This window comes from Mytilus galloprovincialis, chromosome 1 (assembly GCF_965363235.1).
Source record: "Mytilus galloprovincialis chromosome 1, xbMytGall1.hap1.1, whole genome shotgun sequence".
In the NCBI taxonomy this organism is placed as follows: domain Eukaryota; kingdom Metazoa; phylum Mollusca; class Bivalvia; order Mytilida; family Mytilidae; genus Mytilus; species Mytilus galloprovincialis.
Genome location: NC_134838.1, coordinates 132,809,324 through 132,834,789, shown reverse-complemented (window position 1 = coordinate 132,834,789; position 25,466 = coordinate 132,809,324). Strand labels below are relative to the sequence as shown.

Sequence of the window (25,466 nt, the reverse complement as noted above, 5' to 3'; positions counted from 1 at the left end):
TTTCTTTTTTGTTATATATGCATTAGAATAGAAACAATTGGTATGCATTTGTTTTTTCAGCTCAATTTGCTGACCTGCAAGAATGTATCGCGCATGAAAAAATACGAAAGTAGTTTCGGAAACATGGTTTATTGAAGTGTAAACCAAGAGAAAAATTTTAATTGACCAATCCAATTCAAGTATTTACAGATATGCAAATCATATAAGAATTATTGATTAATAACACTGGTTATGTAGATATGGACTTTACCCTAATTCTTCTGAGGAAAACTGTGGAAACTTTCCCATTATAAACATCATAATTTCTATCTTCTGGTAGTCAGGAAGATTCTTGGCAAATTCCCCTGTAAAAAAGAGAATATGTTATCTACATTAATTATATTACATATGACAGTTTTTTCTTTTTATCTTTTTTTGTTAAATCAAACCATTAGTCATTAACTTTTTATCTGACAAATGTGTCTTTACATTTATAAAAACTTTTAAAATAACCAAAAAAAAAACCAAGAGGCATACCTGTGATTCTATCACTAACCTTCTGAAAAAATCACCCATTGCTTATTAAGACTATTATATGCACATAATGCAGTTATGGTTCTCTTGTTTGGCTGCTCATGTGTGCAATTCACAAAGTCAACCAAGATCTTATAGTTGTTGTTTTTTTTAGATAAGTGTAAAAATGGAAAAATAGCATCAAAAATCAATATACCAGGAGCAATAACTGCCATATAAGTTGATCTCGTCATGCTGATCATTTTTGCATTTAACAATTTTAACCCAAGTCCTATAGTTTTTACAATAACAGCAAACAAATGAATGAAATAAATATTTCAGGAGCAGTAACTCCATATAGAGTTGCTTTTCTATCAGCACTCAGTATATATTGTCATAGTACCTATAGTTTGGTAGGTGTTGCTTTTTTATCAGAACTGAGTATATATTGTCATGGTACCTATAGTTTGGTAGGTGTTGCTTTCTATCAGCACTGAGTATATATTGTCATAGTACCTATAGTTTGGTAGGTGTAACTTTTTTTATCAGCACTCAGTATATATTGTCATAGTACCTATAGTTTGGTAGGTGTTGCTTTTCTATCAGCACTGAGTATATATTATCATAGTACCTATAGTTTGGTAGGTGTAACTTTTTTATCAGCACTCAGTATATATTGTCATAGTACCTATAGTTTGGTACAGTACTCCGCCATAAGTATTCGTAAAACAACAATGGCGGTCACGTCACGGAAGGGTAAACAAGATTTGACCGTCGTCTCCATGTCACAATCGGGATGGCAATGAATCTATATATAGATGATCATGTGGAAAAACATGTGGTTGTCATGTGACACGTGCGTAATGACGTCAGAGGCGTCTGCACTTACGTTGTATCTAATGTAAACAAAATGGGTCGCAAGGGAAAAGAACTGACATCTGATCAGAAAAGTCGTCTCGCTGCATTAAATGATGCAGGTTACAGAAAAAGTGAAATCGTCAAATTGACAGGCATTAAACAGAGTACTGTTTACAGTTTTTTGAAGAGGTATGAGCACCGGGGTGATATAGAAAACATTCGGAGAACAGGCAGACCAAAATCCTTTCATGACCGGGACATGAGAAAACTTTCCCGTTGTGTAAAAAAACATCGCCGTAAATCTTTATCTGAAATTACTAATATTTTTAATGAGAGCATTGATCGACCTTTCTCTAAACGAACTGTTGAATGTAAATTACATTCTGATGGGTTTCACAAGCGGTCAGTAAAGAAAAAAATTCGTATCCGTGAGGTCAACATGAAGAAACGAGTGGCATATTGCAGGGGGAATTTACATAAAACTGTTAATGCACACTGGAGTAAAGTAATCTTCAGTGATGAGTGCAAGGTAATCATTGGGCAGGATTCTCGTGTCAGTGTCTGGAGAAAGGTCGGAGAAGAGTGGCTGACAGATTGTATTTGCCCTCCATCTCAGCGCAAGTATAGTTTAATGATCTGGGGATGCATCACTTACCATGGTGTCGGAACTATTACTGTTGTTGAAGGTAACATAAATGCCTTAAAATACATTGAAATTATTGACAATAACTTGTGGCCAGTGGTTGTTCGTCATTTTCCAGATGATAACTACGTTTTTCAAGATGATAATGCCCCCGTCCATCGAGCCCGATCTGTTCAAGATTTTCGTAGGGAAACAGGTCTAAAAAGCATGAACTGGCCAGCTCAGAGTCCCGACCTCAATATTATAGAGAATTGTTGGTGGGTATTAAAAAGGGAACTGCAAAAACGAACTCAGAACATAAATAATACCAAAGATCTGGAACGTGAAATTCGTGACATATGGGACAAATTAACTGTTACTTACCTGAAATCGTTGTATAACAGCATTCCAAGGAGGATTTTATGAGTAATGAGGAACAAAGGAAACATAACAAAGTATTGAGGTAGGATTGTTTTATTTTGTTACTTGTTCAATAGTTCCAAGTTTTTTCAGGTGCAGATTTACATTGACTGGCGGCCATTTTGTTTTTACGAATACTTATGGTGGACGACTGTAGGTGTTGCTTTTCTATCAGCACTCAGTATATATTGTCATAGTACCTATAGTTTGGTAGGTGTTGCTTTTCTATCAGCACTCAGTATATATTGTCATAGTACCTATAGTTTGGTAGGTGTTGCTTTTCTATCAGCACTGAGTATATATTGTCATATATAGTACCTATAGTTTGGTAGGTGTTACTTTTCTATCAGCACTGAGTATATATTGTCATAGTACCTATAGTTTGGTAGGTGTTACTTTTCTATCAGCACTGAGTATATATTGTCATAGTACCTATAGTTTGGTAGGTGTTGCTTTCTATCAGCACTGAGTATATATTGTCATGGTACCTATAGTTTGGTAGGTGTTGCTTTTCTATCAGCACTGAGTATATATTGTCATATATAGTACCTATAGTTTGGTAGGTGTTACTTTTCTATCAGCACTGAGTATATATTGTCATAGTACCTATAGTTTGGTAGGTGTTGCTTTTCTATCAGCACTGAGTATATTGTATACTTATTGACTGGGTATGAGTGGAATGGTAAATTTATTATCTCCCGAGGTGCAACTATTGCCCTAAGACGTAGCCAAGGGCAATAGTTGTATCTGAGGGGACAATATTCTTACTATTCAACAGACAAAAATGTCGGTGATAAACCAACTATGATAATATAAAGATCAGAAACCCAATCATAACGTTTACTTCATAAATATTCTGAAATGCTAAGACTATGTCTTGCACTGACTTAAACCCTAGATACAATATGTAAAACGCGACATCATTACTCCCACAGTATATTCAAAATCCTCCAATCCCGTAGCAGCATTGGAAATTCAGCTAAATGTAATGGCACTTGTGGTCAAATAGTTTCATTGAAGTGCAATAGTTGGAAACTATTGACAAGTCCAATAGTTGAACGCTTGCAATTTGAAAAAATAGTCTAAACATATATAGTACCTATATTATGTTAAGTGTTGCTTTTCTATCAACACTAAGTTTACATTGTAATATTACCTATAGTATTAATGATATTATCCTCAAACTGTTCCTTTGTTTCATCATTAGTTTCTATAGAAAGTCTGAGATGTCTCAGTAAAGTGTTGATAACATCTAACACAGAAGGTCCGATAGATCCACCAGCAGCTATCAACACTGATTCATATAATACATCTATAATGCTGTTCTTTATCTGGGGCTCACTTCGGGTATGTTTATCTAAATGTTCCATTAAAGTTTGTATAACAATATAACCATACTGTTGCTGAAAAAGAATTATAATTCATCTGGCAGGGTGAAACTAGTTTATTGAGACAACAGACAACAACAGAAATGACTTAAGAATGCCTGTAAACACTGAAATCATGATGAAAATACTAAAGGGTTTATATATATGATACAGTAACAGTTGAAGGTGTAGGAAATACCTCCACAGAGTTAAACATGCCTTTCACTGGAGGTTGCTCACTATATGCATCTAGATTTCCCAAAAGACAAACTGACCTCATCAAATCAGTTCCTGGAATTTGTACCCAGTGTCAACATAAAACAGTGATGCAGTTTATGGAAACTTGTAAAATCAACTATTGTTACGTTAATTTTCTGTCACCAAGTATATTCAATAAAATGTTTGGTTTGGTTGTTGTATATTGATAGAATTATTATATTCCAATTAATCATTTACTATATACTACAAAGATGTCTTTGCAGGAAAGCTATCTTTATTCAACTTGAAAACTACTTTAAAAGACTATAGGTTAAAGGAAAACTTTACAAAACCATGAGTAATAAAATATTTTTGTTTCACAGTTTTGGTATTTTTTGGGCCAAGTTTGTATTTTAATCTTAGACGTGCCAAAATTGAATCCTTATAAAGTATGTGTTGAAGGTATATATTTTTTGACTATTTCAAAAGTGCATGAGAAAATTCCCTTCATTTCAAATACAGATCTTCTCTATATGATATGCATTTGAGGAATCATATAGAATCCTAACAAGGGTAAAATTTAACAGTTAAGATGAGGCCAAACTTGGTCCTGTGGGTCAGGTGAGCTAAGAAGGTTCCCATTTTTCGTATCTATCTGTCAACTCTACAAACATTGGTTTGCAATATACTTGATATGTGAATCAAGAATGAGTTTCAACAACAGAAATACAACTTACCTGTACGGAATACATGATAATCTTAAAACATTTCACAACAAAATCACTTGGAACCCATAACTTGTGGTTGTCATAATGTCTGCAAAATATCAATGTTCATGATCATTATAATTTCAAACAAATTACAAATTATTGCAAGCATGTATTATTGTGAATTTGTCATTTTAGAATTAAATGTCATTTTAAATTTTAAGATTTTGAGAAAAATCTTGTTGAATTCATATAAAATATTTCAAAATGCGAGTTAAAATCAATGCATTTTCAGTAAGTTCTGGTCAATAGTATTGTAAACATGCCGCTGATAGCGTCATTTTCCAAAAACTGCTTTCTATTCATGCACTAAAATAAGTACTGGTTTTTATCTATGGACTAACAAAAGAACTTGCTTTTATTCATGTACTTACATCAGTACTGGTTTTTATCTATGTACTGCTTACAACTTGCATAAGTGCTGGTTTTATTTATGTATTTTCAGTGTGTCTATAATGCTGGTTTCTATTAATGTACTCAATTTAGAGCTTTTTTTTTATCTATGTACTCATATTTGAACTGAATGTTATTAATGTACTTACATTAATGCTGGTTTCAACACACTTTTGATATTTCCATAAGAAGCTCTGCACACCAGATCTCTGAAGACAACTTCTGATAAGTAAACTGAATGTTATTTATGTACTTACATTAATGCTAGTTTCAACACACTTTTGATATTTCCATAAGAAGCTCTGCACACCAGATCTCTAAAGACAACTTCTGATAAGTAAACTGAATGTTATTTATGTACTTACATTAATGCTGGTTTCAACACACTTTTGATATTTCCATAAGAAGCTCTGCACACCAGATCTCTGAAGACAACTTCTGATAAGTAAACTGAATGTTATTTATGTACTTACATTAATGCTGGTTTCAACACACTTTTGATATTTCCATAAGAAGCTCTGCACACCAGATCTCTGAAGACAACTTCTGATAAGTAAACTGGATGTTATTTATGTACTTACATTAATGCTGGTTTCAACACACTTTTGATATTTCCATAAGAAGCTCTGCACACCAGATCTCTGAAGACAACTTCTGATAAGTAAACTGAATGTTATTTATGTACTTACATTAATGCTGGTTTCAACACACTTTTGATATTTCCATAAGAAGCTCTGCACACCAGATCTCTGAAGACAACTTCTGATAAGTAAACTGGATGTTATTTATGTACTTACATTAATGCTAGTTTCAACACACTTTTGATATTTCCATAAGAAGCTCTGCACACCAGATCTCTGAAGACAACTTCTGATAAGTAAACTGAATGTTATTTATGTACTTACATTAATGCTGGTTTCAACACACTTTTGATATTTCCATAAGAAGCTCTGCACACCAGATCTCTGAAGACAACTTCTGATAAGTAAACTGAATGTTATTTATGTACTTACATTAATGCTGGTTTCAACACACTTTTGATATTTCCATAAGAAGCTCTGCACACCAGATCTCTGAAGACAACTTCTGATAAGTAAACTGAATGTTATTTATGTACTTACATTAATGCTAGTTTCAACACACTTTTGATATTTCCATAAGAAGCTCTGCACACCAGATCTCTGAAGACAACTTCTGATAAGTAAACTGAATGTTATTTATGTACTTACATTAATGCTAGTTTCAACACACTTTTGATATTTCCATAAGAAGCTCTGCACACCAGATCTCTGAAGACAACTTCTGATAAGTAAACTGAATGTTATTTATGTACTTACATTAATGCTAGTTTCAACCCACTTTTGATATTTCCATAAGAAGCTCTGCACACCAGATCTCTAAAGACAACTTCTGATAAGTAAACTGAATGTTATTTATGTACTTACATTAATGCTGGTTTCAACACACTTTTGATATTTCCATAAGAAGCTCTGCACACCAGATCTCTGAAGACAACTTCTGATAAGTAAACTGGATGTTATTTATGTACTTACATTAATGCTGGTTTCAACACACTTTTGATATTTCCATAAGAAGCTCTGCACACCAGCTCTCTGAAGACAACTTCTGATAAGTAAACTGGATGTTATTTATGTACTTACATTAATGCTGGTTTCAACACACTTTTGATATTTCCATAAGAAGCTCTGCACACCAGATCTCTGAAGACAACTTCTGATAAGTAAACTGGATGTTCTTCATCTTTAGGGCTTTCTAAATCCACAGACATAAAACTGAAACAGCATTATTATGATTATACACAAAGAAGAGTTTTAGAATGAACACACCTGTCACATGTGATCAAATAAAAATTATTATAAAATACTAAATGTGTATGGGTGTCATGGTTTGAATTGGTAAAACAGTTAAAAGGTATGAGACCTTATATAAAAATTTATGATTGTCAATTAGACAACTATCTGCAAGAGACCAAAAGACATTGTCAACTATTACAATATATTATAAGTCCCCATATGGCTTACACTGGTCACTTTTCTGATGGTTATATTAAATCAGATAAAACAGTTGTAGAATATATAAGCTTCTGCTATACTTGAAGGAGTTCAGATTTAACCAAATGTGTAAGAATGTGTGTTGCTGGCAAGATTATATTAAACATGTTGTCATGGTTGTATTAGTTAACAAGAGGCTTTCAAGAGCCTGAATCGCTCACCTGCTAAATTTTTTGCTTAAATCTTTCATCAAAGATTATTTTTGCTTTTTACCCATATGTTCCATTTTACCCAAAGTGTCTATGTTTCTTGACTAACAAGGAAATACAAAATTTATACTAGATTCATTTGAAAAGATTTAAAAGTTAAAAACATAAAACAACTTGTGTAAAATTGTCCATAAAGGGTAATAACTCCTTAAGCGGTCAATTGACAATTTTGGTCAATATAAATGTTTTGTAGATCTTACTTTGCTGAACAATTTTTGCAGTTTACAGTTTATCTTTATTTTCAATAATATTCAAGATAATATCCAATAAACCTTTCAAGAAATACTTACTTAGGGTTATGCATGTTAAACAACAACGATGGAACCATTTTATCCATGTGTATAGATTCCCAAATATTTACTTGTAAATCATCTGATACAGTCTTTCTAACTACACCTTGTAGACCTCTTAACCCAGCATTACGTATTCTGCAAGAAAAAGGGAACTAATTATTATTGCCCTCATTATACCTGTACCAGCATTAATGAATCTATATAAATATATGCAGAAGAACCTGCAGTTCTCTTAAAGCAAATAAGTATGACAGATTTTAGAAAAAAAACTTCATAAGGTATTCTAATGTGAAGACTAATTGAGAATCAAAGTGCCTGTCAGCACTGAAGGGTAAACATAGCTTTGTTTGTAAGTGGGAAGTAAATTTAAATATAACATTATGTAAACCATTGGTTGTAGTTGATTTTAAAAGTACAATTCTGGACAAAGGAAGATAAATCCAATTTTTAAAGTGCTTAAACATCGACATCATTTACATTTTTGGAACATATAACTAGAGGCTCTCAAGAGCCTGTGTTGCTCACCTTGGTCTATGTGCATATTAAACAATGGGCACAGATAAATTCATGACAAAATTGTGTTTTGGTGATAACGATGTGTTTGTAGATCTTACTTTACTGGACATTCTTCTTAACAATTATCTCTATCTATAATGAACTTCGCCCAGTAATTACAGTGGAAAATATATTCAAAAATTTTACAAAAATTTACTAAAATTGTTACAAAATTGACTATAAAGGGCAATAACTCCTAAATGGGTCCACTGACCATTTTGGTCATGTTGACTTGTTTGTAGATCTCACTTTGCTGAACATTATTGCTGTTTACAGTTTATCTCTATCTATAATAATATTCAAGATAATAAGCAAAAAATGCAAAATTTCCTTAAAATTCACAATTCAGGGGCAGCAACCCAACAACAGGTTGACCGATTTGTCTGAAAATTTCAGGGCAGATAGATCTTGACCTAATAGATTATTTTACTCCTATCAGATTTGCTCTAAATGCTTTGGTTTTAGAGTTATAAGCCAAACTACATTTTACCCCTATGTTCTATTTTTAGCCATGGCGGCCATCTTGGTTGGTTGGCAAGGTCACACCACACATGTTTTAAACTAGCTACCCCAATAATGATTGTGGCCAAGTTTGGATTAATTTAGCCCAGTAGTTTCAGAGGAGAAGATTTTTGTAAAAGATAACTAAGATTTACGAAAAATGGTTAAAAATTGACTATAAAGGGCAATAACTCCTAAAGGGGTCACTTATTTGTAAATCTTACTTTGCTGAAAATTATTGCTGTTTAAAGCTTATCTCTATCTATAATAATATTCAAGATAATAACCAAAAACAGTAAAATTTTGTTAAAATTACCAATTTAGGGGCAGCAACCCATCAACGGGTTGTCCGAATCACCTGAAAATTCATGTGCAGATAGATCTTGACCTGATAAACAATTTTACCCCCATGTCAGATTTGCTCTAAATGCTTTGGTTTTTGAGTTATAAGCCAAAAACTGCATTTTACCCCTATGTTCTATTTTTAGCCATGGTGGCAAACTTGGTTGGTTGGCTGGTTCACGCCGCATATTTTTTAAACTAGATACCCCAATGATGATTGTGGCCAAGTTTGGTTAAATTTGGCCCAGTAGTTTCAGAGAAGAAGATTTTTGTAAAAGTAAACGACGACGGACGGACGACAACGACGGATGCCAAGTGATGGGAAAAACTCACTTGGCCCTTCGGGACAGGTGAGCTAAAAATGTTATATATCTTTTTTAATTAAATAATTTATAAAGTCAAAAATAATGAAATGGTAGAGCTTTTATCAGGTATTTAATATTTGTCTAAGTATGTTGAAGCTGATAACAGAAATAATTTGAATATTATGGAACAAAAGAAACTAGAGGCTCTAAAGAGCCTGTGTCGCTCACCTTGGTCTATGTGAATATTAAACAAAGGAAGCAGATGGATTCATGACAAAATTGTGTTTTGGTGATGGTGATGTGTTTGTACATCTTACTTTACTGAACATTCTTGCTGCTTACAATTATCTCTATCTATAATGAACTTGGCCCAGTAGTTTCAGTGGAAAATGTTAGTTAAAATTTACAAATTTTATGAAAATTTTTAAAAATTGACTATAAAGGACAATAACTCCTTAGGGGTCAATTGACCATTTCCGTCATGTTGATTTATTTGTAGATATTACTTTGCTGAACATTATTGATGTTTACAGTTTATCTCTATCTATAATAATATTCAAGATACTGTAATAACCAAAAACAGCAAAATTTCCTTAAAATTACCAATTCAGGGGCAGCAACCCAACAACGAGTTGTCAGATTCGTCTGAAAATTTCAGGGCAGATAGAAATTGACCTGATAAACAATTTTAACCCTTGTCAAATTTGCTCTAAAGGCTGCGGTTTCAGAGTTATACGCCAAAATCTACATTTCACCCCTATGTTCTATTTTTAGCCATGGCGGCCATCTTGGTTGGTTGGTCGGGTCACCGGACACAATTTTTAAACTAGATACCCCAATGATGATTGTGGCCAAGTTTGGTTTAATTTGGCCCAGTAGTTTCAGAGGAGAAGATTTTTTTAAAAGATAACTAAGATTTACGAAAAATGGTTAAAAATTGACTATAAAGGGCAATAACTCCTAAAGGGATCAACAGACCATTTTGATCTTCTTGACTTATTTGTAGATCTTACTTTGCTGAACATTTTTGCTGTTTACAGTTTATCTCTATCTATAATAATATTCAAGATAATAACCAAAGCAGCAAAATTTCCTTAAAATTTCCAATTCAGGGGCAGTAACCTATCAACGGGTTGTCCAATTCATCTCAAAATTTCAGGGCAGATAGATCTTGACCTGATAAACAATTTTACCCGATGTCAGAATTGCTCTAAATGCTTTGGTTTTTGAGTGATAAGCCAAAAACTGCATTTTACCCCTATGTTCTATTTTTAGCCATGGCGGCCATCTTGGTTGGTTGGCCGGGTCACCGGACACAATTGTTAAACTAGATACCCCAATGATGATTGTGGCCAAGTTTGGTTTAATTTGGCTCAGTAGTTTCAGAGGAGAAGATTTTTGTTAAAGATGACTAAGATTTACGAAAAATGGTTAAAAATTGACTATAAAGGGCAATAACTCCTAAAGGGGTCAACAGACCATTTTGGTCCTGATGACTTATTTGTAGATCTTACTTTACTGAACATTTTTGCTGTTTACAATTTATCTCTATCTATGTATAATATTCAAGATAATAACCAAAAACAGCAAAATTCCTTAAAATTTCCAATTCAGGGGCAGTAACCTATCAACGGGTTGTCCGATTCATCTGAAAATTTTAAGGCAGATAGATCTTGACCTGATTAACATTTTTACCCCCATGTCAGATTTGCTCTAAATGCTTTGGTTTTTGAGTTATAAGCCAAAAACTGCATTTTACCCCTATGTTCTATTTTTAGCCATGGCGGCCATCTTGGTTGGTTGGCCAGGTATCCGGACACAATTTTTAAACTAGATACCCTAATAATGATTTTGGCCATGTTTGATTAAATTTGGCTCAACAGTTTCAGAGGAGAAGATTTTTGTAAAAGTTAACGACGACGGACGCAGGACGACGGACGACGCCGGACGCCGGACGCCGGACGCCAAGTGATGAGAAAAGCTCACTTGGCCCTTCGGGCCAGGTGAGCTAAACTAGAGGCTCTAAAGAGCCTGTGTCGCTCACCTTGGTCTTGTGCATATTAAACAATGGACACGGATAAATTCATGACATAATTGTGTTTTGGTGATAGTGATGTGTTTGTAGATCTTACTTTACTGAACATTCTTGTTGCTACAATTATCTCTATCTATAATGAACTTGGCCCAGTAATTACAATGGAAAATATTTTCTAAAGATTTACAAAAATTTATGAAAAATGTTAAAAATTAACTATAAAGGGCAATAACTCCTTAAGGGGTCAATTGACTATTTTGGTCATGTACAACTTATTTGTAGATCTTATTTTGCTGAACGTTATTGCTGTATAAAGTTTATCTCTATCTATAATAATATTCAAGATAATAGCCAAAAACAGCAAAAATTCCCTAAAATTACCAGTTCAGGGGCAGCAACCCAATAACGGGTTGTCGGATTCATCTGAAAAGGAGTAGGTCCGGTAAGGGCCGATTTTGGCCTCAAATTTCAGGTTCATCTAAGGAAAGTTTTTAGACACTTTTTAAACACTTAAATAATATTCAAGATAATAACAAAAAACGGAAAAATTTCCTTAAAATTACCAATTCAGGACAGTAACCTAACAACGGGTTGTCCGATCCATGTGAAAACATCAGGGCAGCTAGATCTTGGCCTGATAAACAATTAAATCCTGTCAGATTTTCTCTTAATGCTTCGGTTTTTGAGTTATAAGCCAAAAACTGCATTTTACCCCTATGTTCTATTATTAGCCGTGGCAGCCATTTTGGTTGATTGGCCAGGTCACGCCACACATTTTTTAAACAAGTTACCCCAATGATGATTGTGGCCAAGTTTAGTTTAATTTGGCCCAGTAGTTTCAGAGAAGAAGATTTTTGTAAAAGATTACTAAGATTTACTTAGATTTACGAAAAAATGGTTAAAAATTGACTATAAAGGGCAATAACTCCTTCAGGGGTCAACTGACCATTTTGGTCAAGCTGACTTATTTGTAAATCTTACTTTGCTGAACATTATTGCTGTTTCCAGTTTATCTCTATCTATAATAATATTCAAGATAATAACCAAAAACAGCAAAATTTCCTTAAAATTACCAATTCAGGGGCAGCAACCCAACAACAGGTTGTCCGATTCATCTGAAAATTTCAGGACAGATAGATCTTGACCTGATAATCACTTTTACTGCTGTCAGATTTGCTCTAAATGCTTTGGTTTTTGAGTTATAAGCCAAAAACTGCATTTTACCCCTATGTTCTATTTTTAGCCATGGCGGCCATCTTGGTTGGTAGGCCGGGTCACGCCACACATTTTTTAAACTAGATATCCCAAAGATGATTGTGGCCAAGTTTGGATTAAAACAGCAAAAATTCCCTAAAATTACCAGTTCAGGGGCAGCAACCCAATAACGGGTTGTCAGATTCATCTGAAAAGGAGTAGGATCGGTAAGGGCCGATTTTGGCCTCAAATTTCAGGTTCATCTAAGGAAAGTTTTTGGACACTTTTTAAACACTTAAGTGTCTATTTCAATTGATTCGATTAGTTTATGTGAAAGATTTTAACTGATTTAGTAATTAAAAACGCTCTGATTCAAGCTTAAATATGAAAAATCTATCAAATATGCCAAAAAACGTCACTTTTCAGATGGTTTTTGTCAAAAATGAAAGTGGCCGCATCCGTGTTCATCCTCAACCTTTATATATGTTTTGTATTATCATCAAATACATCTTACATTTTAATATTATGAATGAACACGAATGCGGCCACTTTCATTTTAGACGGAAACCGTCTAAAAATTAACCAAAATGCTAAAATTTTGAAGATTTCAGTAATTTAGTATGACTTAATGATGCTAGAACGCGATATTTGTGCATTGTATGTGGCAAAAACAGCTCATATTTATGTAGCAGAAGCATTTTACTTTCCAAAATATAGCTTAAAGATTACATTTTCACAATTTTCTAAAACTGCTATATTTTGGGGCCAAAAAGGGGTCTTACTGAACCTACTCCTCTAAGCGCAGATAGATCTTGACCTGATAAACAATTTTACCCCATGTCAGATTTGCTCTAAATGCTTTGGTTTTTGAGTTATAAGCCAAAAACTGCATTTTATCCCTATGTTCTATTTTTAGCCATGGCGGCCATCTTGGTTGGTTGGCCGGGTCACGCCACACATTTTTTAAACTAGATACCCCAATGATGATTGTGGCCAAGTTTGGTTTAATTTGGCCCAGTAGTTTCAGAGGAGAAGATTTTTGTAAAAGTTAACGACGACGGACGACGGACGAGGACGACGACGGACGCCAAGTGATGGGAAAAGCTCACTTGGCCCTTTGGGCCAGGTGAGCTAAAAAGTAGATGTGGTATGATTGCCAATGAGACAACTATCCACAAAAGACCAAAATGACACAGATATTTACAACTAAAGGTCACCGTACGGCCTTCAACAATGAGCAAAGCCCATACCGCATAGTCAGCTATAAAAGGCCCCAATAAGACAATGTAAAACATATTCAAACGAGAAAACTAACGGCCTTATTTATGTAAAAAAATGAATGAAAAACAAATATGTAACACATAAACAAACGACAACCACTGAATTACAGGCTCCTGACTTGGGACAGGCACATACATAAATAATGTGGCGGGGTTAAACATGTTAGCGGGGTCCCAACCCTCCCCCTAACCTGGGACAGTGGTATAACAGCACAACATAAGAACGAACTATAAAAATAGTTGAAAAAGGATAATTATATTAGATTCCTGCACCTTGCAAAAGTTTGTAATTTTCTTGACAAATATAACATCCATTTGTTGAAAATTGAATATCACAGTACATGTATATAGTTTCTGGAAATAATCATGGTTATGATGTCATGATGTATAAAATGTTATATGATAAATGCCCTATATTTTGGTGTATCTCAAAAGTATTGATTAACCTTGGAAGATTCAAACCTTGGCCATGGGCTTTGGTTGCATGAAATGCAAACTTTATCCAAAAAATCAGTTTTAGCAAATATAGACAAATTCAAGAATCTTTTATCTAAATTTACATAGAGCACCATAATCTGCTTATTTTCATTTATTTGCTAGTAGCTTTATCTTAGACCTAGTGACCTCAACTTCTCTTTTTATTTCTAAGTTCTAATGTTACATACTATTGATAACAGTACCTGAAAAATAGATCACATCACAAAAAAGTTTCTGTTGAACAATTAATTATGAAACTGAGGTCAATGTCAGAGGAACTCTGCCAAATGTATAAAAAGCTTTTATATGGTTTAAGCAGTTGCTAAACCATAAAAGTCAGGTCAAGAACAATGTACATATAACAAAAATCTGTTACATGGTTACATAAGGCTTCTGAGCAGGTTAGAGGAGGCTTATATAATTGTTGTTGTGCTGTTACACCACCGCCCCAGGTTAAGGCAGGGTTATATAATTGTTGTGCTATTACACCACCGCCCCAGAATAGAGCAGGCTTATATAATTGTTGTTGTTGATACACCAACGCCCCAAGTTAGAGCAGGGTTATATAATTGTTGTTGTTGGTTCTTATGTTGTGCTGTTACACCACCGCCCAAGGTAAGAGCAGGGTTATATAATTGTTGTTGTTGTGCTGTTACACCACCGCCCAAGGTTAGAGCAGGGTTATATAATTGTTGTTGTTGTGCTGTTACACCACCGCCCCAGGTTAGAGCAGGGTTATATAATTAGTTTGTTCTTATGTTGTGCTGTTACATCACCGCCCTAGGTAAGAGCAGGGTTATATAATTGTTGCTGTTGTGCTGTTACACCACTGCCCCAGGTAAGAGCAGGGTTATATAATTGTTGTTGTTGTGCTGTTACACCACCGCCCCAGGTTAGAGCAGGGTTATATAATTGTTGTTGTTGTGCTGTTACACCACCGCCCAAGGTAAGAGCAGGGTTATATAATTGTTGTTGTTGTGCTGTTACACCACCATCCCAGGTTAGAGCAAGGTTATATAATTGTTGTTGTTGTGCTGTTACACCACCGCCCCAGGTTAGAGCAGGCTTATATAATTGTTGTTGTTGTGCTGTTACACCACCGCCCCAGGTAAGCGCAGGGTTATATAATTGTTGTGCTGTTACACCACTGCCCTAGGTTAGAGCAGGGTTATATAATTGTTGTTGTTGTGCTGTTACACCATCGCCCAAGGTTAGAGCAGGGTTATATAATTGTTGTTGTGCTGTTACACCACCGCCCCAGGTTAGAGCAGGGTTATATAATTGTTGTTGTTGTGCTGTTACACCACCGCCCCAGGTTAGAGCAGGGTTATATAATTGTTGTTGTGCTGTTACACCACCGCCCCAGGTTAAAGCAAGGTTATATAATTGTTGTTGTTGTGCTGTTACACCACCGCCCCAGGTTAGAGCAGGGTTATATAATTGTTGTTGTTGTGCTGTTACACCACCGCCCCAGGTTAGAGCAGGGTTATATAATTGTTGTTGTGCTATTACACCACCGCCCCAGGTTAGAGCAGGGTTATATAATTGTTGTTGTTGTGCTGTTACACCACCGCCATAGGTTAGAGCAGGGTTATATAATTGTTGTTGTTGTGCTGTTACACCACCGCCCTAGGTTAGAGCAGGGTTATATAATTGTTGTTGTTGTGCTATTACACCACCGCCCAAGGTTAGAGCAGGGTTATATAATTGTTGTTGTTGTTCTGTTACACCACCGCCCTAGGTTAGAGCAGGGTTATATAATTGTTGTTGTTGTTCTGTTACACCACCGCCCTAGGTTAGAGCAGGGTTATATAATTGTTGTTGTTGTGCTGTTACACCACCGCCCCAGGTAAGAGCAGGGTTATATAATTTGTGTTTTTGGTTTATCATGTATCTGATTTTTGTTGATTGTTTTGTCATGAATAAATCAGGGTTAGAATAAGAGTTATGATTAACAAAAATATAAAGCGATGTTTATCTTTTCTAAAAGTTTAATTTTAGAGTAAAGAGGTTATAAGTTATGGTATTATATAAACTCACCATTTCTTAAAAGTTTAGTTTAAGAGTAAAGAGGTTATACGTTATGGTATTATATAAACTCACCATTTCTTAAAAGTTTAGTTTTAGAGTAAAGAGGTTATAAGTTATGGTATTATATAAACTCACCATTTCTTATAAGTGTTAGTCATGAGGTTGAGTAAGAGTATTATTTACACTCATTAATTCTTAAAAATTTAAGAGTAAAGAGGTTAGAGTGTAGGGTCTTATTAGTTTCAGAGTTAAGGGCTACAGGTTATATTATTTTACAGTCATTCTTGTAAGTTTTAGAATAAAGAGGCTTGTTGTTAGGGTATCATTGAATTTTCAGATTTTTTAAATAGTACACCAGGTAGTTATAATATTTACAATATCTAAATGAAACTGAAATTTAGAAACAGTGACCCAAAATATAAAGTGCCACTTTAAACCAAATTACAAAGTTCACAGAAACATGCATCCTTGGTATTTCCTGCATCTTAAAATCTTTTCTGTCAACTTTTCCTTAATTTTCCTCTAGGAACCAATAATGAGACAACAGATACATGCTACCAATATCATGTCTTTTTACATTTCATCACATGTATACTGAGACAATAGAAATATGCTATTTATTTTTAATAATCCTACCTGTCTACACAGATTTAATAGAGATGAAATAAACTTACTATCCTTTCTTTTCCCCACACCACCTTCATGGAGACAATAAAGACATGCTACCAACTTCCAAAACTGAATTCCCCCCACCCCAATCTCACTGAGACAATAGGAACATGTTATCAACTTCTTATAATACTTATAATTAGTTCCCCCACCCCACCCTCAATCATGACATTGTGACAATAGAGACATGCTAACAACTTCCTATATTAGTACTTAGTTGCCCCCCAACCCACCCCACCTTACCCTCACTGAGAAATAGAGACATGATAAAAACCTCCTATCCTTAATTACCCCTACCCCACCCTCACTAAGACAATAGAAACGTGCTAACAACTTTCTATCCTTAGTTACCCCTACCCCACCCACCTTATCCTCACTGAAACAATATAGACATGCTAACAACATCAGTTTTAATGTTACCTTAGACTCATTGTCAAATGTCCAGATCTAAAATGACACACAGGACAATTCAATCAAGGGATCAAAATAATATTCAAAATAAACTTCTAAATTTCAAATACTATTTATACATCTAATACATAGGTAAACACATGAATTATTTAACATATATAACATACACAAGTGCACCAATGAGATTGAAAAGAATGATAACTACTTTAATATTTTCCTTATCTTGATCTTAAACGCACCAAACTTTGAATGCTTTCACATGTTTGAATATGGAAAAAAATTATCTTTTGTTTTGGTAAATATGATGTTTAAATGACTTAACAAAAACTGATACTCACTTTGGCTGTTGGCCTCAGGGAATATAAAAGTCAATAAAGCACAATACTTACCTCATCAAAAGACCGTGACTGTATATTATTCTAAATTGTTCTTATCTTAATAATTTTCTTTTTATGAATGGAATTTGGAATATAAAAGCATACCCACCTGGAGATAAGTTATATATATATATACCACCCTAAATGTCACATGCTTTTACATGTAACATTATAATGGTAAAATGTTTGTTACACATTTGGTCAAAATATTTGAGATCAAATACATTGTTTTCTCTCAGAAAATGAAATAAAATAATAATTGTCTTTGTTTCGGTAAATATGTGATTTAATTGACTTTTAAAAAAACTGATATTTACTTTGACCGTAGGCCTCAGTGAGTATCAGTAATAAAACCCCATATTTACCTCATGAAAAGACATCAGTAATAAAACCCCATATTTACCTCATCAAAGACATCAGTAATAAAACCCCATATTTACCTCATCAAAAGACAATTATTGTATATTATTCCATATTGGTAATTTTTTAAGTAAGATTTTCAATATAAACTATATATAGATTGGACTAACTAATTACTTTGTATTGAATGCATTATTTTCTACACTCAGTATCATTTATAGATTCTAATAAGTACTTACTTTGTTTTAATGTTTTCATTATCTTTGCCACAATGGCACATTGCACTAAATTTTGATACAAAAAAATCATATCGTCTGTGGTATGAAGGATTATCCTCCTCTATATTGGCAAACTTTACAAACTGAAAATATACATGTATAATTAGTTGTATTGGTGGGGGGCAAACTTAACAAACTGAAAATATACATGTATAATTAGTTATATTGGTGGGGGGCAAACTTAACAAACTGAAAATATACATGTATAATTAGTTATATTGGTGGGGGCAAACTTTACAAACTGAAAATATACATGTATAATTAGTTATATTGGGGGGGGGCAAACTTTACAAACTGAAAATATACATATATGATTAGTTATATTGGTGGGGGGGCAAACTTTACAAACTGAAAATATATGTGTATAATTAGTTATATTGGTGGGGGCAAACTTTTCAAACTGAAAATATACATGTATAATTAGTTATATTGGCAGGGGCAAACTTAACAAACTGAAAATATACATGTATAATTAGTTATATTGGTGGGGGGAAACATTACAAACTAAAAATATACATGTATAATTAGTTATATTGGTGGGGGCAAACTTTACAAACTGAAAATATACATGTATAATTAGTTATATTGGGGGGGGGGGGGGGGGGGGGGGGGGGGCAAACTTTACAAACTGAAAATATACATATATGATTAGTTATATTGGTGGGGGGCAAACTTTACAAACTGAAAATATATGTGTATAATTAGTTATATTGGTGGGGGCAAACTTTTCAAACTGAAAATATACATGTATAATTAGTTATATTGGCGGGGGTAAACTTAACAAACTGAAAATATACATGTATAATTAGTTATATTGGTGGGGGGAAACATTACAAACTAAAAATATACATGTAAAATTAGTTATATTGGTGGGGCCAAACTTTACAAACTGAAAATATAAGTGTATAATTAGTTGTATTGGTGGAAAGGGGGGGACAAACTTTACAAACTGAAAATATACATGTATAATTAGTTGTATTGGTGGGGGGCAAACTTTACAAACTGAAAATATACATGTATAACTAGTTGTATTGGCGGGGGGGACAAACTTTACAAACTGAAAATATACATATGTAATTAGTTGTATTGGTGGGGGGCAAACTTTACAAACTGAAAATATACACGTATAACTAGTTGTATTGGCGGGGGGGGACAAACTTTACAAACTGAAAATATACATATATAATTAGTTGTATTGGTGGGGGGCAAACTTTACAAACTGAAAATATACATGTATAATTAGTTATATTGGTGGGGCCAAACTTTACAAACTGAAAATATACATATATAATTAGTTCTACAAAGAAATCATACTGTTTGGGGTTAACTTTACAAACTAGCTAGTTATACAATCAATCATATTAGTGGGGTGGGTGGCATGGTGGAGGAAAACTTTACAAACAGAAAATGTATATTTAACAAGTGCAGTGACCCCCTATTATTTTATTCTAATAAAACAGAAGTTTCAATTGCTATACATATTTCAACATAACTTTGACAGATTTCATTTTGAGAAATAATAATTTAAAGTCTAATACATGCATTAACGGCTTATCTAAAAATTACATCAGGAAAAAACCTAACCTCTATCATTACTTACTGATTGTGTAGCTAATACTTGTAGGTCAGGGTCATCAGATTCCAGCAGTTTCTGTACCATCTTCAGGAAACTTTCCACAAACAAGTTAAGTGAATGAGAGTGACAGGCTACTAATAGCTGGTCTAATGCGTCCATACTTATAAATACATTTCTGAAACAAAATAAACTGTTAACACAATACTGCTTCATAAAATATCCCTTACCTGTGGGTCTCATTGGGGTCTAAGCGTGACGCGGGATTGCCGATTTTTTTGTAAGCTTGACACGTGGAAATCAAATTATTGTGCTGTGAAAACAGGAAATGAAGTCTAGCGGGTCACGGGAAATTATCAAAAAATAAGAATTGCTTACATACAGAGTGTAAGCAGGATACAGGAATCTGACAAAACAGTAAGCGGGATCCGGGATCAGAACCCCCCAATGAGACCCCTTAAAGGGAAACTTCGCAAAAAAATCAAAAATTGATATTATGTCCATTCTGTATAGAAACGCTCAAATTCATAGATATTAAAGTTTTATTCTGCTAGATGAGAGATCACCATCGATTTTAAATTTAGAGTATCAATTCTCTGATTTCGGCCATTTTGTCATCTTGTCCGATTTGAAACCACGATATGTCTAAGGACCAAAACTACAGTAACCTGATGTAGTCGTCATTGCGTGTCGATATCTTGTCAATCGTACGGTTGTTTTTATCCAACTAGTTAACTAACTTGATACGGAAAATTTTCTTATTTTTTAAAAATAACCATGGTTTGTTATTTTTAAACTGTTAAGGCCTAAAATAAAATATTTTTTGTTTCCCCAATCCCGACCGACCCTGCAAAATTGGTGCTACTCATAAAATTTTATTGTCAAAACTAAGTGAAATATTATTTTATTCATTTTGGATTTTCAGGCTTGCCGGATAGTTCGATAATGTTCGAAAAATAAAATTATTTCCCTACCTACCTACCCACACCTGGCTTGGCAGGGTCGGGATTGGGGAAACAAACAATATTTTAATTTAGGCCTAATATTGGAAATAGTTAAAAAGTCAAAGTTCAAATCATAAATAAGTGTTCCCTGAAAATTGAATTGTTTTCGAAAATCTAATTTGTCCATAATTCTTTTATGTAATAAACTTTATTCAAATAAATTCGGATCTTCTCTCAACTGATCACCCGCATGGCTAAAGGTATTACTCCCAGTATTGTGAGGGGTGTGAGGTGATACGTCCAGGTATTCAAGCGATTTCCTGTCGGGCTTGTAAGTTCATGCATCGTTTCACTTCTAAGGGTATTGATCAGTGTACACGGCTGATAACTTATAACTTTCCATTTTGAACTATTAGGTGTATAATATACATCTCTGTCTTGCGTGTCCGAAAGTGATATAATATACTAGTCATTACTAAACGCATACCTTGTTTATAAATAACATTTCTGGTGTAAAGAATATTATTTATAAAAATATAAATAATACAAAAAAAAACCAAGATTTGATGAAATAAAAATCTATATACATATTTTTTCCAAGGGTAAATTTGGTAAAATGTAATATATACTCGTTGACAATAGTGAAGGACAGATTGGAACATACCAGAAATATTGATTTAAAAAAAATTTACGCACTTGTCGACCATTCGTTTATACGCCTGGATAATAAGTTACGGAACTATAGCACAAATTGAAATATAAACATGTATACATTGAACATAAGAAAAAAACATACATTTTGTGTAAATTGGGGTAAAAGTTTTGTAAATAGACTAGTCCAAGTATGCCGACAGTATGTAACAGACTATTGTATACCAAAAGAAGAAGAAGAAGAAGAGAGCCAATTTGATTTAAATACAGGTCGATATATAACTTGCTTTGGATCATCGAAGTTATGGACATAGTAAAATCACAGATTTATATATCAATTAGATTGTTCTCGAATAAAGGAAGAAATTCGTCATCATCACAATTGTTCCGACATGCATGTAATACATACGCAACTGGGCGTACACAATGATCCCCAAGGGATGTGAATATTTTCCAAGGAAAACTATAGAGTATCAAAGTTTCAAATCAATTTCGGGATTTATTTTCTTTCTTTGTATTCAATGACAGCAATTTAAAGAATAAACTGCTTGTCCGCTTTAGCGGCCCCCGCTTTAGGGGTATTCTTGCCAGTTAAAACAGACTTAAAATTCGTTCTGTTTTTTTTTAAACATAGTTGGTCAAATAGCTAAAGTATTATACGTTGTGAGAAAAAGACTTTTTAATAAGGACATTCCCGATTATGCATAAATTTTGTTGATGTTTTTCACACTTGAAAAGAAAATTTTTTCGATACCATTCCAAGAAGATCCTTTAATTTCCCAATTTTTTTAAAACATCTTTTTTTTTCATATAGCTGAAGTATTCATGCGTTGTGAGATTTAAAATATTTTGATGAGAACATTTATTCCTAAATAGGTAAATAAAGATCGCTTTGGATGGACTAAATTATATAATTGCAATTGTAAATGATCTGTTTGAAATATTTAAGGTTGCCGATTCTAATTTAAAATAGTACAATTTTTAGTTCATACACTCGTGTTTAGAAGGCTATTTTTATTTATAATAAATTTATTCAATTAAAATAATTCAGTATTTTATCGTTACAAAAGTAATCAGAAGTCATAATTCATTTAAAAGTGATCTTATGCAAAATATAAAAATATACAACAGCTATCCAGTTATTGTGCGACCTTATTATTCCCGTTAATTAATTTTAATTCTTTTTTTTTACATTTCTGTGTCTAAAACTTAACTGACTCCCGTTTACCATTCTGATACGAAATGTTGTTCACACCTGAAATGCCAGTGAACCGTGACGCCTAGATTTCACTGAACGAAGATCAAAAGATTAGAATTACATAATGCTAATCTTTTAATTACCTTGAGTTTAACTACGCATTCAACATTCACTAAGTGTCACAAAACAATACACATTTTATTTCCACCGTACAAGCAAGTGAAATTTTTTGCTGGAATGAAGCAAAAAGTTCAGAATACAGACATGTATTTTTAATACACTATGGATCATGTCAGTTTCATATGTTTGTTTAAAGTATTTGTAGAAAAACAAGAGGCTGTCACAATGACAGCAAACCGGATTTATTAATATTTATTTGTGTCCTGGCAATATCACAAGAACCATTACTGATGAATGGTGAAAGTGAAAATGGTCAATATCAAATTTGACCTCCATTTTGTCATCAGTATCAACATATTAAAATTTGAAAAGCTTAAGATTGAATGGTTCATGAGTAAATGCAACAACGTGAATGGAAACGCATTTTACGATCTTTCAAGAACCATAACTCCTGAACGGTAAAAGTCAAAATCATCATTATTGAACTTGACCTCTATTTTGTCATCAGTAACAACATATTAGAATTTCAAAAGCTTTGGTTGAATGGTTCATGAGAAAATGCACGGACACGACGGGAAACACCATTTTTCAATCTTTCAAGAACCATAACTCCTGATTGGTAAAAGTCAAAATCGTCATTATTGAACTTGACCTCCATTCTGTCATCAGTAATAACATATTAAAATTTGGGAAGCTTTGGTAGAACAGTTCATGCGTAAATGCACGGACACAACTGGAAACTCCATTTTTCAATCTTTCAAGAACCATAACTCCTGAACGGTAAAAGTCAAAATCGCCATTATTGAACTTGACCTTCGTATAGTTGTTAGTAATAACATATTAAAATTTTAAAAGCTTTGGTTGAACGGTTCATGAGTTAATGCACAGACAACATTTGATTGCCGCCCGCCCGCCCGCCCGACAGCCCGACCACCCGCACGCCGAACATCCCCAAATCAATAACCGACATTTTTGTCACAAAAATCCGGTTAAAAATCATAAAAATGTTCTTTTGTATGATTTACTTTTATTATTAAAATTTGTTTTAAAAAATCCACACGATCTTATTTTAAAAGTTGCATGGCTTTCACTTATTTTTCGTTGGTTAATAGATACACCAAAAGTCATCGATGCGCTTTAAATAACGTTATCAGATGGTTAAGGAACAAGACTTAAATGAGATTAATTTCACTCCTGGCATGCAAAAAGACTTAAACTACGTCACATAAGTCAGGAAGTTTCAAGAAATAAAATTAATAATTTCCAATTTTCTTCTTTATTAGTTTTCATATCAAAATAAAACTTGGTGAATATGTTTTTTATGGTATTATGAACATAATAAGATGAAAAGTGAAAAATCGTGAATTATCCCTTTAACTGTGTTAATGACTAAAATGAGGAATTTTAGGTATAACCTTACCCAATCCTCATGTGCTGTAATTCTCTTCCTAGTTTACTCCCACCCCAACCCCCCTAGCTGAGTTAATGACTAAAATAAAGAATTATAGGGATAACCTTACCCTATCCTCCTGCGCTGTAAATCTCTTCCTAGTTTTTGTTCCAGATAAGCTCCAATTCTGTCAAGTTTTTCTGAGTTAGACATGGCATAATATGTAAGTTTGTCCATGTTGTTTTTAACAAGTCCATCCTGAAGTAGTAATTAAGTAATTAGTGCTTTAGGAAAATCAAGCAATACATCTTTTTTCAGACTTTTGATTCTTCAGTAGAGAAATATTACAAATTCCCTGATACATTTGTATGACTTTGTTTAACTCTCCCTGGATTTTCTGTAGTATCTAAACATATTTCTTACAAATAAGAATTAGTTTTTTGTTTTTTATTTTTTAACACACTATGTTTACTGCTTCATGTTTATTAAGTGAATGTTCATTTCTATGATCAAGGGTAGAAAATATATGTGGTCATCATTTCATGCATTGTTATTCATGTTATTTGAATGGAGAGTTGTCTCATTGGCACTCATAGCACATCTTCCTATATCTATACGTGTATATGTATGCAGTAGGGTTGTATCATTGGCACTCATAGCACATCTTCCTATATCTATATGTGTATGCAGTAGGGTTGTATCATTGGCACTCATAGCACATCTTCCTATATCTATATATGTATGAAGTAGGGTTGTATCATTGGCATTCATAGCACATCTTCCTATATCTATATATGTATGCAGTAGGGTTGTATCATACTTGATCTCCTGATTATACAGGTATAATAATTTTGCACCGTGAACAGGAATAAACTTTTTTAATACAATACTGATTCAGTGCAGCTGCAGTTAAATGTAAAGAGACCACAATGTTGATTTCAGTTAATGCAAACAAAACTGACTGAACACATGTGCAGTTTTGTATAAACAAGGTCACAGCTAGTACATGTACAATGATGTATGTACTGTATCTAATAACTATCATAATATCCCTAAAAGGAATCCAAAATATTTTCTTTTTTTT

At 33.6% G+C, this 25,466-nt stretch overlaps 1 protein-coding gene across 1 annotated transcript in view; it reads right to left on the bottom strand.

The window, feature by feature from the left end:
• LOC143060552 (protein EFR3 homolog A-like) overlaps window positions 1–25,466 on the bottom strand; it is a 73,829-nt gene that overhangs the window by 33,188 nt on the left and 15,175 nt on the right. The window contains exons 3-10 of the mRNA XM_076233613.1: window positions 24,513–24,640; window positions 20,107–20,257; window positions 18,468–18,589; window positions 7,689–7,826; window positions 6,779–6,910; window positions 4,695–4,773; window positions 3,549–3,795; window positions 251–344 (exon numbers count right to left, since the gene is read on the bottom strand). Coding sequence (XP_076089728.1) covers window positions 251–344; window positions 3,549–3,795; window positions 4,695–4,773; window positions 6,779–6,910; window positions 7,689–7,826; window positions 18,468–18,589; window positions 20,107–20,257; window positions 24,513–24,640 — 1,091 coding nt within the window. The remainder of the gene's footprint in view (window positions 1–250; window positions 345–3,548; window positions 3,796–4,694; window positions 4,774–6,778; window positions 6,911–7,688; window positions 7,827–18,467; window positions 18,590–20,106; window positions 20,258–24,512; window positions 24,641–25,466) is intronic.